Below are 19,856 nucleotides of genomic sequence, written 5' to 3'. Positions count from 1 at the left end.
AAGAGGACTTTACAAATATTTCGGTCAAGACCTCCGCTTGACCGTCTTATTTGCACAATCCTCTTCGATTTTTTTTTTTTTTTACTGGCTTTGATTATCCTCGTTTATCCCTTCATTACGATTCTTTCGTCTTATAATGGCTATAGCCACGAGGAAAAAATTAGGGACAGGAAGGACATCTTTCATTACTAATTAAATTAATTAATTAAAATTGATTATTTTACTTAATTAAAATTAATATAAAACTATGTAAAAATGAAAAGGACTAAAAAAGTAACTAAAAAAATAAAAAACCCTTTCAAAGTAACGTTGAAAGGGTCTTAACCGAAATATTTTTACGTTTTTTTTCCACTAGCTTTTATTATTCTCGTTTCTCTCGTCTTTAACTCTTCTTCCTCCTTGTCATGATTAGACTGTGTTCTCTCAGAAATTATTTCTAAATGGTGTTTGAATTCACAGGAATTCCTTTTCTATATTTTGCTTTATTTGTAAAAAATCATTCGATATTCAAACCCTGTCCAGTGGAGTAGACTAATTACGCTTATTTAATGGGTTATTGCAACTAATTGCAACAAGCTCTATTGAACGTGGGGGGTTAGATAAGATAAATAGACTGTTGTTCATTTATGTCCCTATTTTTATGGCATAATTATGTTTGTTGTGGCGGTTACACCACCCGACCAGAGTAAGAGCTTTAGAACACCAAATAGCCTTGTTTGGTAAATATATGGTTGTTTTTATCTATTCATCTTATTATTTATAATCCTGTTAGTTCTCTTTTGTTATTTTTGTTCATTTTTTTATAGCTTTATTTTTTGTTTGAGAATCAGGAATCATCGAGGGATTTGTATTATTCAATTTACATTTTTGAAGTATATTTTTATTATTTATGACATCTTCCACCTTAAGCTCAGGCATTTGCAATAGGAGGAGGGGGACATTGCCCACCAAATTTGTGATATCATTACTTATTTCCCTGTAACTTCTCATATTTTTACACAACTTGGCAGTTTTGTGGTTTTTTGAGTTATGCCTCCCCCCTCAAACGAAAAAATTGTGAACGAGTTTTCCTACAAGGTCTATGAATATTCTGTTGGCGTGTCGTTGTTTTCGATGACATTGGACTATCATGTAGGGCACGCCTTCACTCAAGCACGAGACTGTCGCAGTGTTAATAAAAAAAAATCTTTCTCTTTTCGGAATTATCTTTTGTTAATAAAAACAGTCGAATTGATTTTTTTTTTTATTATAACCTTTTTTCGTTTTTTCAAATTAATTGTTTCATGTCTTGCCAATCTCTTTTAAATACCTTTGTAAAATATTATTTTTATAATTTATTTATTTGTTTTATCATTTCATTATTATATTTTATTTTATTTTAATTGTTTCAATAGGAATGCACGCATCAAGGGGATTCCGGGCCTTCTCACCTACCAAAGTCACTAGATATGTATTATTTTGACCTAATGTAATGTAATAGATATGTGATATAAGATATGTAATATATTTAATATGATATATCAATTTATATAGCAATATATAGTAAAAATAGTAAAAAGTAATAGTATAGTAATAATAACAGTAATATAGTAAGAAGATATGTATTATAATTATTTTACCCTCCCCCTCAAACTCAAATTTCCCCCCCTCCTCAACAAAAGTGTCTGGACTCCAATGGATAGAAATCGCCAGAGCAGATGTTCCTTATCAAAATTTGCCATTTATTCTGTAATTAAGCTGATTTTCGTAATGGTTGTAAGAATTCATAAGCTTTGATTCATTGAGTCTCATAATGAATTTAGATTGAATTCATCATCCCTCTCATCGTTTCCTGAAGGTTCATACTCAATAACCTACCAGTTCTGGAGATATTTCAGATAGGTAGCTTTGATAGCCTGTATGTACATAGTGTCTTGATAAATATAGAAATAATAACAGTAATATGGTAAAAAGATATGTAATACAACTATTTTACCCTCCTCCTCAAACTTTTTCAACCCCCCTCTCCTCAACAAAAGTGTCTGGGCTCCAATGGATGGCAATCGCCAGAGCAGATGTTCCTTATCAAAATTTGCCAGTTATTCTGTAATTAAGCTGATTTTCGTAATGGTTGGTGCTTGTATGTTTCATGCTTTGATTCATCTTCTCCAGCTGCCAATATCCCATTTAAACGTAACACCAGGTCAGGCCAGGTGATATTACGATACCCTCTATCGAAATGAAATAGGGTCAACGAGTTCCCGCACAGATGCAATGGAAGACAACACGCTCATGTCGAAAAGGATTTGGTTTGTTTTTCAATTTTGTAGGCTAGTTATAAAAAAGTGTTCAACATATAGGCCTATTTTGTTTTTAGTAAAGTGCAGATGATACAATAGACTTTAAAAGTTTTATGGTCAGTTGGAAGATAGTAGACAAACTACTGTTTGTAGTAATTTCTATTCTTTTTAAGTTATAGTTTAGCAATTCATTTTAATTTTCATTCATTTTGGGATTGATTGATTTATCTATATATTATGTTATCTTTATGTTTGGATGATTTCTGGTAATTTTTAAATTTGAATTATGATAGGACCTTATTTCTGTTTGTCTTAAATTTTAATATACCTTTTACTTTTCGTCTAACAACCTCTTTTTCAATAGTATTTTAATAAAGTAATTTTTGCTTATTTTTTACGAGCAAAGTTGCAATAATTTCACTCAATTTGAACTGTTTGTCACTGTTAGGAACGGTCCTTGAACTACGATTTTGATCCGACAGCATTTTCTTTTGATCCGTCTCAAAGGAACCATCCTGGGAGAATGCTCTAAAGGTTACATATCAATGGAAATAAAATAAAAAATAAATAAATATAAATAAATTAATAATATAAATAAAAATATGAATAAAAAACAAAAATTTTAATAAATAAAATATAAATAAATGAAAATATAAATATTAAAAATATAAATAAATATAAATAGTTAAATGAGTAAATATAAATAAATAAATATAAATAAAAATGTAAATAAAAAAATAAAAAAGATAAATAAATTAAAATATGAATAAACAAAAATATATAAAAATACGAATAAATATAAATAAATAAATGAATAGATAAATATAAGAACAAATATACATCAGAGGCATCATTCAACTTTCTTTATTTCTGAATCTTTAAAGTTTTTTATTTTTGAACTTGATTTGAGCGTTTGCTTGGTATGGTGAGAGAAAAAATGTCACTTTGACAACCTGGATGCACATAATGAATTTAGATTGAATTCAACATCCCTCTCATCATTTCCTGAAGGTTCATATTCAGTAACCTACCAATTCTGGAGATATTTCAGATAGGCCACTTTGATAGCCTGTATGTAGCCTACATAGTGTCTTGATATAGGACAACATTTCCCATAATATACCAAGAAAGTTTCAAATTGAAACTCTTAACCGTTACCTGAACAATTTCTTTCTAATGCTCTTAAACGTTTCTGAGATATTGCACACACTATTTTAACAACTTGGATGAACATAGTATCGTTAGTTGGTATATTGTATCTTTGTATTTAGTTCGCCATTCTGCTCAACATTCTCTGAAGGTGTCAACTTGATAATATTTACCATCTCTCATATTTGTAGATATGCCCTTTTGATAATATGGATATACAAGTTGTCTTTTGATTTAGTTCAGTATCTCGATTGATATTTCCTGATAGTTTCAGCTTAATACCCTTAGCCATTCCTTAGCTCAACACCCTCCTCAATATTCCTTAAAAGTTTCAACTTATTATTAGCCGTCCATGAAATATTGCAGATACGCAGATGGTCGTATTTGCAATCGCAAGTAGTTGTAGTCACAGTCACAAGTACTCGCAATCCCATTCGCAATAGCAGTATTATTAGCAGCAACCCTGAAAAATTCAAGTTAATTCCCTTAGCAGCTCTTAAGATATTGCAGATGCCCCCTGACAGTCCCTGTCAGATACGCCTAAATTTCAAGTTGATTCCCTTAACACCTCTTAAAATATTACAGATGCGCCCTGACAGTACCTGTCAGTTGCGCCTAAATTTCAAGTTAATTCCCCAAGCAGCTCTTGAGATATTGCAAATGCGCTCATTTGCTAAGTCAGACATACGTAGTGTCTTTTGATTTAATTCAATATCTCCCTCAACTTTGACCTTAACACCCTAAGTATTTTTGAACACACCCAGGATCAAACATTCCCCCTCTCCCTTTCCCAACAATAAATCCTATAGGTATACAATGACGCAAATGTTATTATTAATAATCCTTGTCACAAAGACCGTCAGAGGTCATATCACATACGAACGCTTAGTTACTGGACCTTTTAACTATTTTGAACAAAATGGCTTGTTCAATATTTTCATAGCTATTAAGAGGCGTATCTAAAAAGGACAGGGGGGATTGGTTGCCGTTCGCTCGTTTTTCAACGTCCCACTCAAAATTTCCCGTAAGTTTTAACTTAATTCCTTCAGCTGTTTCTAAGATATGGATGATTCGCGCTTTTGACAACCAGCACGCATACAGTGTGTTAAGTTTTTGCTCAACATTTCCTGAAAGTTATATTTTACCTAAGGCATTTTGGAGTCCAAGAATCAACCATGCTCCGCCCCCTTTCCGTTAAAAAACATGGTACTTCCCGTGCTACCCACGTATTATCTCGACCCCACTCAAAAAGTTTGATGTGTAAGTTCTGAGAAAAACCGGTTTGTCTGTCTGCAGTTGGTTATAATTAGCTTAGTCTCATTGAGAAAAACTACAATGTATGTATGTTTTTTACTAAATATTATATGTATAGGGTTGATTAGGGTAGATATTTAATGTAATGCGTTCTGCGCGGCCTGCTTTCCGTAGTTTTATGTTCTAGTTTCTATGATTTTGTTTCTAAAGTATTATATTTTCAATATATTTTGGTATATTTCATTATGATTAACCAAACTTCACTTCGTGGGTGTGATGAAAAAAAATAACTGCAAGTAAGGAGCGACAGTAAAACTTAAAACGAACAGAGATTTTTTTCGTATATAAAAGGGGTTGTCCCCTCCTCAACGCCTCCCTCTTTGCGCTAAAGTTTGAGTCTTTGTCGCAACTCTATTTTTTAAAACAACAAAAAACTTTAGTGGAAAGAGCGAGGCGGGTGCAGTGGCACGGACTGAATGACTGTTAGCCAGAGATCTTTAAGGTCAGTCCTAGAGCTCTAGGGAGATGTTCTCTCTAGAAGTCACAGGAAATTTTCAGTTTCTTATTACCTATTTGCATGATTTAGAACCTATACCCTTGGAGTGGATGCAGTTATCTTGTCAACCTTGGAGGCAGATAATTTTTTTTTCTTCCAACCGTAGAGATTGAAGTACGTATTTTGAAATTTTTATTTGATGTCATATGGCGTTTTTGGGGCATCCAGAGGCATATTAGACTCAGAAGGGTCTCTAAGCCCCTTCTATAATCAGTTTTGACCGTTGAAAAGGGCATTATAATTGAGATTCACATGGTTGTCCGAAGTAGGCCATTTTGACTCTCAATTGTTTAACTTACTTTTGATTGATTGTTTTTGCCCCGGTTTTGCTGTTATTTTTATTTGTTTTTTAACTGGATTTTTCTTGAACTGAAAATGGCACATTTCTGTGCCGAAATATTTGCTTTTAATTCAGAAATTTGTCGAATAGCAGTAAATATTTCCTCTGTTTTACTTCAGTTCATTTTATCTAACCAGTCGGGCTAAGAATAAAAAAATCGAATAATAATCAACAACTCTACTACCACAACTGACAGCTCACTGCGGCACCCAGCCTCCCCATTTTTACCTCCCAGGAAGTTTCAATTTCTTTTAAATCTTACCTTACGTCCTCCTTATTCTCCATTTGGTGACGACCTGCTTTTCGATTGGCCCTAGATGGTTGGTCGACCAAGACGATTTTTGGCAATCTTTCATCCATCGTCTGCAGAACGATTTAGTCATTTCAACCTTTTTTCTCATTATAGCCCTTGAAAGTGAAATTTGGCTACATTTTTCGTACAACTTGGCTTATGGAATACAGTCTGTCAAAAAGTAAGCAAAACAATCCATGGACAATTTCCCTGAAAATACCTAAGAATTGTAATTAAATATTAAGGATCAATTAAATCAGAAATATATTTGTAGTCAGTTTTTTAAATACATTATATATTTTATCATTAAATGTTTCCATAACCGAAAAAACATGTAACCCAGATTGAACAATATATAAGTAATATCAAGTAAGGTCGTATCCAGGATTTTTTGTTCGGGGGAGTATTATTTTTAGGGAAGGAGCTCAACAAAAAAAAGTTTAAAAAGCAAAAAAATGTTATGTTTTTACAAGATGAGCATAAATATCGGTTTGAGGGTGTTCAAATCTGTTAATCCCCCCCACCCTCCTGGGTACAGCCTTGATACCGAATCATCAAAGCAAAGAGATTTTTTCTCTATTTTGTTATCAAGGATAGGCGTTCGACGTAATGTGTATTACTAAAATAAGTTCGAATTACCAATAGGGAAATGAATCACTCTAATTAAATTCCTGCACCTGCCTTTTCCAATCCACCTGATACGGAACAAAAAGACCCCCTTTTGAGCCATCTGTTCATTCATGAATGCTTTTATTGAATGCCTTGTTGAGTAGAATAAACCCTCTCGATTAAATTCTGTTGAGGCTATGATCATTCCAAGGTCTCTTCTACGCTTTTGGTTGATTTCTCATATTTATATGAAAAATCAGTCGATGTTTTTCGATGTGTTGCTAAATCGATGTTTTGTTGTCTACGTTGACTCTTTGTTGAGTATCTCATTGACTAAAATAGGCTGGTCGATTACATTCTATTTGAGGTATGGTCATTGCGGTATGAGTTACACTTGCAATTGCTTTCGCTGCCTTTTCTCGTCTTTTTAGCTAAATCATTCATTTATTTATAAAATATATATCATCCAGAAATTCTGTTTTGTTGCTGCTGTATTTAATTTTTCACAACGAAACATAAAAGCTTGCGTACCGCAAAATTCTCAATGGAACTCGAGTCTTATTTTGCCTATGTTACAGGGAAAATTTGTTCCCTAAGATTACGGAAGGTAACACAAGGTCTTAAATTATGGTAGTATCAAAAATTTTTCGGCCGTGGCCTAGTGTGTAAAAACCATTAAATTATCCGTATAATTATCGATTTTTGACCGGGTAGTTTGATTTTGATTTATTTTGTCTTTGCTATATAAATGCTTGTTTCCTTTTTGTTTTATAATCCATTTCTCAACTTGTACAATAGATGAGAAATAGGCTATTATTATATTTGCCATTTTTTTAGCAATTGCGTTACCCTTATATCCGTTTTTTAATTTATTTTCCGCACATTTCCTGGGGAACTCGTCGTAGCTGGTCAATTCGGCTTTATATATTTATTAAATAAAAAAAAAACTTAATTTTTTTAGCTGAAAGTAAGGAGCGACATTAAAACTTAAAACGAACAGAAATTACTCCGTATATGAAATGGGTTGTCCCCTCTGCAATCCCTCGCTCTTTACGCTAAAGCTTTTAATTGTTTTAAAAAGTAGAATTGTGGCAAAGAGTCAATCTTTAGCGTAAAGAGCGAGGGATTGCGGAGGGGACAACCCATTTCATATACAGAGTAATTTCTGGTCGTTTTAAGTTTTAATGTCGCTCCTTACTTTCAGCTAAAAGAAATATAGTTTTTTTTATTTAATTTCTGAACGTTTTTGAATTAATGCATGTTTGGTTTTGGCTCTCCGCACATAAATTATTAAAATGAAATTTGTATATTAATTTTTTTTGGGGCTAAATGGCTTTCTCTTAGTTCAAAATCAGACGATTTTGATAAATAAGGGGTGGAGAAGGAGGCCTAATTGCCCTCCAATTTTTCGGTTACTTAAAAAGGCAACTAGAACTTATAATTTTTAACGACCGTTTTTATTAGTAAAAAATATACATAACTTAAGAATTAACTTACGTAACAAGTTTTCATAATCTTATATTTTTATTATGTATGCGAGGGGGTTTGTACCCTCGTTAATACCTCGCTCTTTAAACTAAATCGTAAGTTTTGTCCCAATTCTTTAAGAATGACCCCTGAATCAGAAAGGCCGTAGAATAAATAGTTGAAATTACTAAAAATACTTTAGCATAAAGAGCGAGGTATTTATATCCTCCTAAATACCTCGCTCTTTATGCTAAAGTATTTGTAGAACCGCTCATATGCGTAATAATCTCTGTTCGTTTTAATTTTCAATGCTACTACTTCCTTTCATTTGAAAAAAAACCTTTTCATGTTTATTTTTCATTGTTTTCTTATAGTAATGCTAGAAAATCCTGCGCCCTTTCCATTGAATTTTTATTCCCCCATGACAGATTCCTCCAAGGAAAGATCCTCCAACATAGCCCCCCTCTCAGCCCCACCCCCAAACAAAATAAAATCCCCCTTAAAACGTCTGTACACTTCCCAATAACCATTACTATATGTGAACACTGGTCAAAATTTGTAACTTGCAGCCCCTCCCCCAGGGATTGTGGGGGAGTAAGTCATCCTTACTCCTAACGAATAGGGTGTTTCCTCCTATTTTCTTAAATAAGGCAAATTTTCTCAGGCTCGTAACTTTTGATGGGTAAGACTAAACTTGATGAAACTTATATATTTAAAATCAGCATTAAAATGAGATTCTTTTGATGTAGCTATTTATATCAAAATTCAATTTTTTAGAGTTTTGGTTACTATTGAGCCGGGTCGCTCCTTACTACAGTTCGTTACCACGAACTGTTTAATTACCGAGATCGGTAAGCAGTAGCGTTGAAAATATCTTATTAAATTATTTAATCAAGCTTAAAAAGCTGTATTAGAAAGCCTTTCTTATAATTAGGTGTCCTTTTCTCAGACCACACTACTACCTTTCCACGACGAACAAATAAATGTTCAAATGGGGATAAATCTATTTATTTAGATACTGAAAATAACTACAAAAGTCTAGAGCGACCGTCACCAGTAGAAATACTTAAGTATTAAAGTTGAAACTAATATATTTTGTTAATTAGGCAATAATTAACTTTCGGGTTATCCACAAAATCATGAACTTCCGGGTAATTCATTAGATTTTTTTCTTCGGAGAGATTTCAATGGCAAAGTTCATTCAATGTCTTGATGTAAATTTTCTTCTTCAATCTCGCCTAACTGTAAAATATACAACTATAAATACAACATTTCGTTTGAAATTAGAAGACACGGAAGACTTTGTCACCTTCACTGGAATGTGGAAAACGTTTCTCTTGATCTTCATAAGAGTACCCGCTTGAGTAAACATGCAGATTATTTTCTAAATTAGAAGTGTAATATGGAAAATTGCAATGAGCTAGTAATTGTCTGAAGAGAAAACCGGACGATACTGTTTGAGATTTTTGTCAATTCATTCGTAAATGTCACAGCAGAGAGAATCAAACAGTTCATTGTAACGAACTCTAAGTAAGGAGCTAGCCGGCTCAATAGTAACCGAAGCTCTAAAAATAAAATTTTGATACCAATAGTTACATCAAAAGAATTGTATTTTTATACTGATTTTAAATATACGAGTTTCATTAAGTTTATTCTTACACATCAAAAGTTACGAGCCTGAGAAAATTTGCCGTATTTTAGAAAATAGGAGGAAACATCCCTAAAAGTCATAGAATCTTAACGACAATCACACTATCGGATTCAGCGTATAAGAGAATTAAATTAAAAAAAAACAAGTTTTTTAAATGAAAGTAAGGAGCGACATTAAAACTTAAAACGAACAGAAATTACTCCGTATATGAAAGGGGCTTTTCCTTCTCAACGCCCCGCTCTTTACCCTAGAGTTTGACTCTTTCTCTTAACTCTACATTTTAAAACAGTAAAAAACTTTAGCGTAAAGAGCGGGGCGTTGAGCAGGAAAAGCCCCTTTCATATACGGACTAATTTCTGTTCGTTTTAAGTTTTAATGTCGCTCCCTACTTTCAATTAAAAAACTTGTTTTTTTTATTTAATTTCTGAACGTTTTTGAATCAATGCATGTTTTGATTTTGGCTCTCCGCAGAGGAATAATTAAAACAAAATTTGTATTTTTTTTTTTTTTTTTTTTTGGCTAAATGGCTTTCTCATAATTTTGATCGAATGATTTTGAGAAAAAAAAGAGCGGGGGAGGAAGCCTAGTTGCCCTCCGATTTTCGGTTAATTAAAAAGGCAACTAGAACTTTTAATTTTTTACGAATATTTTTATAAGTAAAAGATATACGTAACTTATAAATTAGCTTACGTAAAGAATATTTGTATTCTCGTGTTTTTATTACATATATGAGGGGGTTCGCCCCCTCGTCAGTACCTTGCTCTTTACACTAAAGCTTAAATTTTGTCCCAATTCATTAAGAATGACCCCTGAATCACAAAAGCCGAACCCCCTGCTGTGGTAGCAACAGCAGGGTAGCAACTTAAGCTACCACAGCAAAAGCTGTGGTAACAACTTAGCAAAAGTTCTGACGTATAAGCTCTATTGCTCAGGGTTTATGAGCGCGGTATCAAATGTGTGTCATATTTGGAAACAGAAGTCGCTACTGGTATATCCTTAAACTATGGTGTAGATACGCTTAATTATTAGAAACTGTCACGAAGAGGCAGCTATTTCTGGACGCACTCCTTATCAGCCCAGGAATCGCTGAACGTTATCGAACAGGAATTGACGTTACCACAGGTGTCTATATTTTCTGTACGCATTCATGGAACAATTATTTTTTTCAAAATAGAGTTGCCATTTTTATACATAATCTTTTTTCGTCATATTGTAGCTGGACCAACTATATTCATCCTTTTGAATCAAATGAGTGCAATATGTAATAAGTAATAACCGATTATATAACTTTATAAATTAATATGTAAATTAAGAAATATAAATTAATTATATTTATATAAATTTAAAAAATCTTCAAACTAATAAATAAATTAATAAATATAAATTAATTGTATTTACATAAAATTGTGAGCAAATTGTATAAATTAATAAATACATTTAACGATCATCTTTCAAAGAATTTTCTTTGTTTGATGAAAATGCAGCTAAATTAGCGATATCGTTCACCATAATATTTTTTGGTTATAAACAATTTAGCTTTTTATCAAAAGCAACTTTATAACCATCAAATGCGAGACAATTTTATGTTCGCTTGAAGGAAAAAAAATTGTGTTCTTTTATTAAATGTTTTGCATGACAAATTTGGACTTATAAATATTAGGTATATGTTTGAATATAATTTGATAAATTGTTGTCTTTTACAGATATGAGATGACAACAGTTTTAGTGAAAGAAGAATTTGGAGATGATGCGGATAGGACGGAGAGCAATGATTCATCCCCTACTGGGCCAAAGCCGAGAGAAATGCCGTTAAGAACCCGAAAAGGTAAGATAATGCTGTTGAACAGATGTAGTGTATCTTCCAGTATTTTAAAGTACCCTGGGCAGTGAAACGGAAATCTGATCGTTTGAACTGGTTAAGTGGAAGCTTACATAATTTTATATATGTATATATAGTCACTCGGCACGCGGCAGACCTCTGTATATTGATTGTCATTGTCACTTGTCTTCTAACCGCAAACAATTTGAGCCTTTTCTTGACGTCATGACATCACCAAGGTTCGATACAGCCACCCTGGGAAGAATACGAATTCTTTCTTAAAGTTGTGGCCTATTTGTATCGTTCTTGTGGCCTAATGTCAATTTGCCAGCTTTAAGAAGAAAAAAAAAACTATATAGCCTATTTCGTGGCCGGGTCCCAGCATGGCTACGCGACAGGCTTTTTAATATTGATTCTCGTTGTCACTTATCTTGCAACTGCAGACAACGTGAGCCTCTTCTTGATGTCATGGTGTCACCATAGGTTAGATACAACCATTATGGGAAAAATACAAATTCTTTCTTAAAGTTGTGATCTTTTTAGATTGTTTTATTGGCCAGAAATGTCACTAAGCCAGTTAAGAAAAAAAAACTGTGTAGTCGATTTCGAAGCCGAGCCCCGGCACTCGGTATGTGGTATCATGGAACATATAGAAAGTGAAAGGTCCCCATGACTTGTAAACAATAGTCACGTAGTTTATAGCATCTTTGTAGGTTTGTACTGGGTTTCGCGCCACATTCTGTTGGCGTCGAAGATTGTGATGGCCTAGTTGTTCTAATGCAATATTTCTTTCTTCTTCACTTTCATTTTCGACTCGTTTTGATTTTTGCTATCGCTTGTCTTCCAAAAGCACAATTCTTTTTTCTTCACTCCATTTTCGACACGTTTTGATGCTAGTTTTTTTTCGCGATTGCCTGTAATTCTGACTGCAGCTTATCTTTTAACCGCATATATCATATATATATATATATATATATATATATATATATATATATATATATATATATATATATATATATATATATATATATATATATATATATATATATATATATATATATATATATATATATATATATATATATATAAATATATATATATATATATATATATACATATATATATATATATATAATATATACATATATATATATATATATATATATATATATATATATATATATATATATATGTATATATTTATATATATATATATATATATATATATATATATATATATATATATATATATATATATATATATATAATATATACATATATATATATATATATATATATATATATATATATATATATATATATATATATATATGTATATATTTATATTCATATATATATATATATATATATATATATATATATATATATATATATATATATATATATATATATATATATATATATATATATATATATGAAGTTATGCAGTTTTTGGTAGTAGTGAACCCAAATAAAAAACTGAAAGGCGCTTGAGAAATCCACCCTACCCCCTCAAAAAAAGAGCCAAAAACATTACACCCAACGGCTTAAGAAGATCCTCTGAATGTAGCGAAGATCCTATGAATCTCAGTGACTCTGAGGATTTTGCCATCCATGGACGAAAATTTAGTGATATTTTCAACTATTCTTAAGACAAGAGCTATAAGCTCATATGGCACTTGTGACGAAACCGGAAGAGCCAAGAGCTCATATGGTATGAGCTCTAGAAAAATTCTAACAATCAATAGATTGCTATAAAAGGAAAATCAGCGGCTTAATGCCGGTCGGGATTTAAAATAAGAGCTCTGAGTCACGAGGTCCTTCTGAATATCAAAATTCATTAAGATCCGATCACCCACTCGTAAGTTAAAAATACCTCAATTTTTCTAATTCTTCCTCTCCCTTCAGCCCCCCAGATGGTTGAATCGGGGAAAACGACTTTATCAAGTCAATTTGTGCAGCTCCCTGACACGCCTACCAATTTTCATCGTCCTAGCACGTCCAGAAGCACCAAACTCACCAAAGCACTGAACCCCACCACCTAACTCCACCAAAGAGAGCGGATCCAGTCCGGTTACGTCAATAACGTATCTACTACATTTATAAGCGTTTTCCAAGATTTCCGGTTTCCCCCTCCAATTCCCCCCCCCCCAATGTCAAAAGATCTGGTCGGGATTTAAAATAAGAGCTCTGAGACATGAGTTCCTTCTAAATATCAAATTTCGTTAAGATCCGGTCACCCGTTCTTAAGTTAAAAATACCTCAATTTTTCTGATTTTTTAGAATTAACCCTCCCCCCAACTCCCCCAAAGAGAGCAGATCCAGTCCAATTATGTCAATCCCGTATCTAGGACTTGTGCTTATTTTTCCCACCAAGTTTCATCCCGATCCCTCCACTCTAAGCTTTTTCCAAGATTTTAGGTTCCGCTCCCCCAACTTCCCCTTCACCGAATCCGGTCGGGATTTGAAATAAGAGCTGTGAGACACGATATCCTTCTAAACATCGAAGTTCATTAAGATCCGATCACTCCTTCGTAAGTTAAAAATACCTCAATTTTTTTCTAATTTTCAGAATTGACCCCCCCCCCCCCTGCAACTCCCCCAGACAGAGCGGATCTGTTCCGGTTATGCCAATCACGTACCTAGGACTTACCACCAAGTTTCATCCCGATCCCTCCATTCTAAGCGTTTTCCATGATTTTAGCCCCCTCCCCAACTACTCCCAATGTGACCGGATGTGGTCGGGATTTAAAATAAGAACTCTTCGACAGGATATCCTTCCAAATATCAAATTTCAATAAGGTCCCATCACCCGTTCGTAAGTTAGAAATACTTCATTTTTTCTATTTTTTCCGAATTAACCGACCCCCACTCCCCCCCAGATGGTCAAATCACGAAAACGACTATTTCTAATTTAATCTGGTCCGGTCACTGATACGCCTGCCAAATTTCATCGTCCAAGCTTACCTGGAAGTCCCTAAAGTAGCAAAACCGGGACAGACAGACCGACCGAATTTGCGATCGCTATATGTCACTTGGTAAATACCAAGTGTCATAAAAATTGATGCCTTGAAATGTTGTACTGAGATCCTAAGGAGTTACAAAAGGACCAGATACCAAAAAGATTCTAAGAACGGGGATAGTTGCTATCCAATCACTCTTGACTTTTAAAAGAAACCCTAGAACTTTTTCAATTTTTGACTTAACGAGCGCTCACTGAGGTTTCTACTTCCGCGGTGGGAGGGATGAGGAAGGGCTTTTGCTTTGTGGCAGCCGACTGGGAATATTTTCTCTTTGATTAAGTAATACGATCAAGCAACGTCGGCATGTGAAACCCAGCTGAAATATATGGTTGATAGCGAAATTCTTCGATTTTCTTTTATTAAACTGGGTTTTATTAAACTTGTTTTAATTAAACTTCTATTAAAATCAGGTATTTTGTTTTAAGTGAGTATTTTAGGAACCTATTTGAAGAAGGATACAATAGAACTACTACTACTGCTACTAACAACTCATCGCAGCACCAAGGCACCTGAGGCCAACACAGCTCACACGCTCCTCATCATATTCAGTGCCTCTCTTTGTACATCTCCCCAGGATGCAATAGAACATTTTTGCTAATGTTTTTGCGGAAGCTTTTGTATGTTAGAACACAGTTTTTCCAGCGGAAGAAAGACTTTTTCAACTCTTAATCGAAACCGAAATTAACCAATATTCACCTAAAGTGAGATTTTTATTTCTCGCGTTGGCGGAAAATCTGGGTACTGCATGAAATTTAACACCATTCAGAGCCAAGCTTTAAAATAAGTACCGAATCTTTTATACTTATAAGCTGGCACTCTCTAGTTTGCCTTCTTGATTACACTTTTTTCGATTCTACTTCCGTATATATTCCTTTACGGTTCACACTCCAGGGAATACTTGAGGGCTGTTATGTATCTTATTTGGGTGTGTTCCATTATGTCAGTGAAGCAGGTGGGGATACTCTTTTCTTAGAACATTAAGTCAGTTACAGTTGAATATTTTGTTATAAAGCACAGATGTGGGACATTTGTCGTCGAGAAGTTTTCCCTTGCTAAGGGACAGATGTTACTTGTAATTACAGCGATTCGCTTTTTTTAGGAAAAGGAGAAATTTTACAAACATCAGAAACAGGCGTTAACACAGTTCAGGTGTAAATGACATTTAGTTCCTTGCTTTAATTCACAATAACAGTTTCTTATATAATTTAAAATGACTGTCATCGAGTTCAGGTTTAATAAAGATTTAAATTTTCATCATAATGAGCGTCACTTTTCGATCTTTTCTCTAAAAAATTATACATTTTTGTCTTGGAATAGCTTTTGATCATATAACTCGTATATCTTGGAATCATTTTCTGCTCTTGAGAATAAATTTTTGACTCTTGAGTTTCTGTTATTAGAGAATTAATTTAAAAATTCATCTTAAAATTTTCGCCTCACGCCAAAGCCGTATCTAGAGACCTAGGGGGTTTGAACCAACCCCCCCCCCCAAATTTTTTTTCGATTCGTAAAACCGCAGCAAAAATACATGAAAATCAATTTTCGATGCCATTCTTAAATTTTTCTACCCCCCCCCAGAAAAAAATCCTGGACACATCCTTGTCTCGCCTGTATTCATTGTATGACCTCCCGCCCCTCCAACCTTAATCTCAGTAGTAATTTGAGCTTATCCCATCAAATCCTTTTTTTATTGTTTCAGGGGAAAGTTCCAAAAAATATACATAACATATTCGCTAAATTGTTACAAGACTACCAAACGGTTCTACAGCCATTTTTTTTTTTTTTTTTTTTTTAACAAAATCTCTAAGGTACCACCTATTTACTTTTGATTAATGTTACTTTTAAGCCCAGCGGCAACTTCTGGGTTGTTTCAAGCGGTAAAAAGCGGTCTCCTTTCAATTACAAAATAAGCGTTCCACAAAATTGGTCAATAATTTCCAGAAAATAGCGAGAGGGTTACTGCTCACTCCCAACACAGACATTATAATTCCAGAAATCCACTTTTGTAACAATTTTCATGGGGCCAGGTACCCTAAGGGCATTAAACATGCCGATAGTCTTGTAGCACGTTTAATCACTAAGTTATGCATATTTTGCTGAATACGAATATAATTATGAATATATTATATATTATATTATTATATTATATATTAATTCATAATTTATGAATAAATTATGATAAAGTTAAATAAAGACGGTTTTTTCTCAACTGAAAGTAAGCAACATTAAAATTTTAAATGAACAGAAATCATCCCGTATATAAGGGGGCTGCCCTCTGTTCAATCCCCCTCTTCTTGCTATAGTTTTTAGTACTTCAAAGAAGCTTTTTATTCTAATTAAATGGACACGAGGTGTCATTTACCCTCCAATCATTTGGTCAATTAAAAATGGCGCTAGAACTTTTAATTTCCGTTCGAATGAACCCCCTATCTTTTAGGACCATTGGTTTGATACCATCAACCCTGAGGAAAACAAAAAACAATAAAAAAAAGAAATAAACTTTTATCCGTGATCTTTCTTCTTGCAAAAAAAAACTAAATTTCGCATTTTTGCAGACGGGAGCTTGAAACGTTTACAGTAGGATTCTCTGACACTCTGACTCTGATGGCGTGATTTTCATGAAGATTAAATTAATTTTTGGATGTGTTTCGCCTTTTTTGGAAATCATGCGAACTTTCCCGGGCTCATAGATTTTGATGTGCAACATTAAACTTAAGGTTTTTGTTGCCAGCGCAAGATGTTTCAGTATGTTGTCTTCTTCTTTCCTATGGTTTTAATAAATCAACGAAAATCAAGGAAAATTTGCACTCCATTTTGCCAACCATTTTTACTCCTTCGACACCCATCCTACTTGAAAACTGTTTTAAGTAGGTCATTTCACTTGTATTAAACACTGAAAAATATGAATCTTTAAGTGATAAGCTTTTTTGCAATTTCATTTTTTTTATATTTTAACGTTCTTTTGATTTTATTGATTTTTTTTTGTGGGAACATGGAAATAAATCAAGGAAAATTTCCACTATTATTCCATAGCTGAGATTCAGTCGATCCATCCATCGAACCAAATTTCTTAAATTCAATATGGTATACAAAGTTTTTTGTAACTAAATATTTGCTAAAAAATTGGTTGAAACCTTCTGAAAAATAACTATTTTTCCTTTTTTAAGTAAGTTCAGATTCATCTTTAAATAAAAAGTAAACGGAATATAAAAGTTCTCTCTCAGTGAATGGACGGATCTGGGACTAGTAAATCCAGTGAAAAAGTAGCTTATCCTTTTCGTGAAAAACAACGGCTGCAGTGTTGTCAGAAAATTGTCAGAAACTAAATATTTGAAATCAGCATAAAAAGCATAAAAACTACGGCTGCAGTGTTGTCAGAAAATTATCAGAAATTACATATTTGAAATCAACACAAAAAGCATAAAAATTACGGCTGCAGGATTGTAAGAAAATTGCTTGTTTCAGAGGGAACATATACCTTAATGAGTTTTACATATTTAAAATCAGTTTAAAAAAGTCATTTCTTTTGTTGTATCTATTGCTATCAAATTCTGTTTTTTAGAGTTTTGGTTACTATTGTACCAAGTCGTTCCTAACGTACAGTTCGTTACCACGAACTGTTTGATGAACTTAAACAGATACACATTGTGTTACGAAACGTATTCATTTGTCATGTGAATCACGCATAAATAAAAATTACAACTTTAAATTAAATAACTACTTGCAAATGGATTGCATGACAAATTATTCTTGGAATAGAATTGAAACTACTTTAGAAAACCCCTTATGGATATTTTCCCACCGTTTTGTTCGTAAACTTTTGAAAATGACGAGAATCAACCAGCTGGGATACAGCTTGGTTGGGTAAACTCGAAGCTGAGAATTGTCAGGCTGGTGAATGAATGAGAAAACGGGTCCAAGTTCTAAGGAAGAAATTCAGGTGACATGGTTCCCTTGGGACTCATCGTGTGCTTTTGGGAAAGTTCTAGTCAAAAGAAAGACTGAGCATCGAATATTCATAATCTTTCTGGTGTGAAAAACTTGCAATTGAAACATGAACATGGGTTGTATTTACTATTTTATTCCTCTTGTTTTTTACATCATTTATCAGGACTCTGGGAAATTTCCTTCATAAATATATGTTTGCCTGTTGTAGTATCCTGTCTCCGTCTTAAAATTGTACTGCGTCACTTTTGAGGGGGAGAGATGGGAAATATCTAGATTTACTAGGATTATTATTTTGATTCAATTCGGCAATTTTGAGAGTAGGTTTTCATTTTTACTATACGACTTTTTTTTAGCAAAGATTTATTCAACAGATTTATGTATGGTTTATTTTGAAAATTAAAAACTTCTTAAAAATTTGAAAATATCAAAAAAAGAGCAAACATTAATTCAAAGAAACAAAGTTTTTCTTATGGAAGTAAAGAGGGAAGTTTAACTTAAAGCAAACAAAAGTTGTTGCTTCGCCGATTACGCAAGTTATCTCTCCAAAGAAAACTGAAATTAACAGACCTCTGACATTTTCCAATATCTGTAGAACTAAAAAATGTAGCGCTTTACTGAAAACTGAATTTGCTTGAGCTTTTTAGAGAATTATAATTTTTGTACTATATGTTTCAGGTGTCGTGGTCGCTGTAAAGACTATTGAGAGACTTACAGACTTTGTTTTGTACAAACTAAATCATAGAAATGTCTGCTCTTAACAAAAGTTCGTGTTTTTGGAGGGGGTGGGGGTTAAGATTTGTGTTTTCAGTAATACAATAGTTAGTTTCAGTTTCATTCTTTATTTTCGTAAGAAAATGTGTTTTTTAATTAATCTTAAAAAGATTCTATTCTAATGTACATTTTATTACGAGTCCTTTACACACGAAAAACTTTGCAAAATGTTGCCGGTCAGAATAACAGATTTTTTAACCGGATTAAAACAGATGCGAACTGAATATTTCTCTGCATGAAGGCTTATTTTTCTTTTTGGGGGATCACAACCTCACAGAAAACTTAAATTTATTTTTAGCCAAATTTAGCTGGCCGAAAACAGATTTTTCAACTGTACTCGAGCAAACCTTAGCCGATTGGAAAACGGCCTTCTCAGCCCGGGATTAGTTTTTGTTTTCAGAAAAGCAATCGCTGGTTATAATTTCGCTCTTTACTTCTGTGCGAAAACCAGCATTTTCTTTATTCATTTAAAAAAATAAATATATGCTCTCATCGTATATTTACTACAAGTCCTAAACACAAAAAAAAACTTCATCTAAATGCACCAGATTTTTAACCGGATTTGAAACAAAGGAGAACCGAATATTCCTCCGCATAAGGGCTTTTTTTCTTTTTGGGTGATCACAACCTCACAGAAGATTTATATTTATTTTCAACAAAATTTAGCTGGCCGAAAAAAAAATGAATTTATCAACCAG

At 33.3% G+C, this 19,856-nt stretch overlaps 1 protein-coding gene across 7 annotated transcripts in view; it reads left to right on the top strand.

The window, feature by feature from the left end:
- LOC136027981 (protein CBFA2T1-like) overlaps positions 1-19,856 on the top strand; it is a 95,442-nt gene that overhangs the window by 25,951 nt on the left and 49,635 nt on the right. For all 7 annotated transcript variants that reach the window (XM_065705481.1, XM_065705484.1, XM_065705479.1 and 4 more), the window contains exon 2: positions 11,301-11,422. In XM_065705481.1, coding sequence (XP_065561553.1) covers positions 11,308-11,422 — 115 coding nt within the window. In that variant the 5' untranslated portion in view covers positions 11,301-11,307. The remainder of the gene's footprint in view (positions 1-11,300; positions 11,423-19,856) is intronic.

This window comes from Artemia franciscana, chromosome 6, assembly GCF_032884065.1.
Source record: "Artemia franciscana chromosome 6, ASM3288406v1, whole genome shotgun sequence".
Lineage (NCBI taxonomy): Eukaryota > Metazoa > Arthropoda > Branchiopoda > Anostraca > Artemiidae > Artemia > Artemia franciscana.
This window is presented reverse-complemented; position numbering and strand designations above follow the sequence as displayed.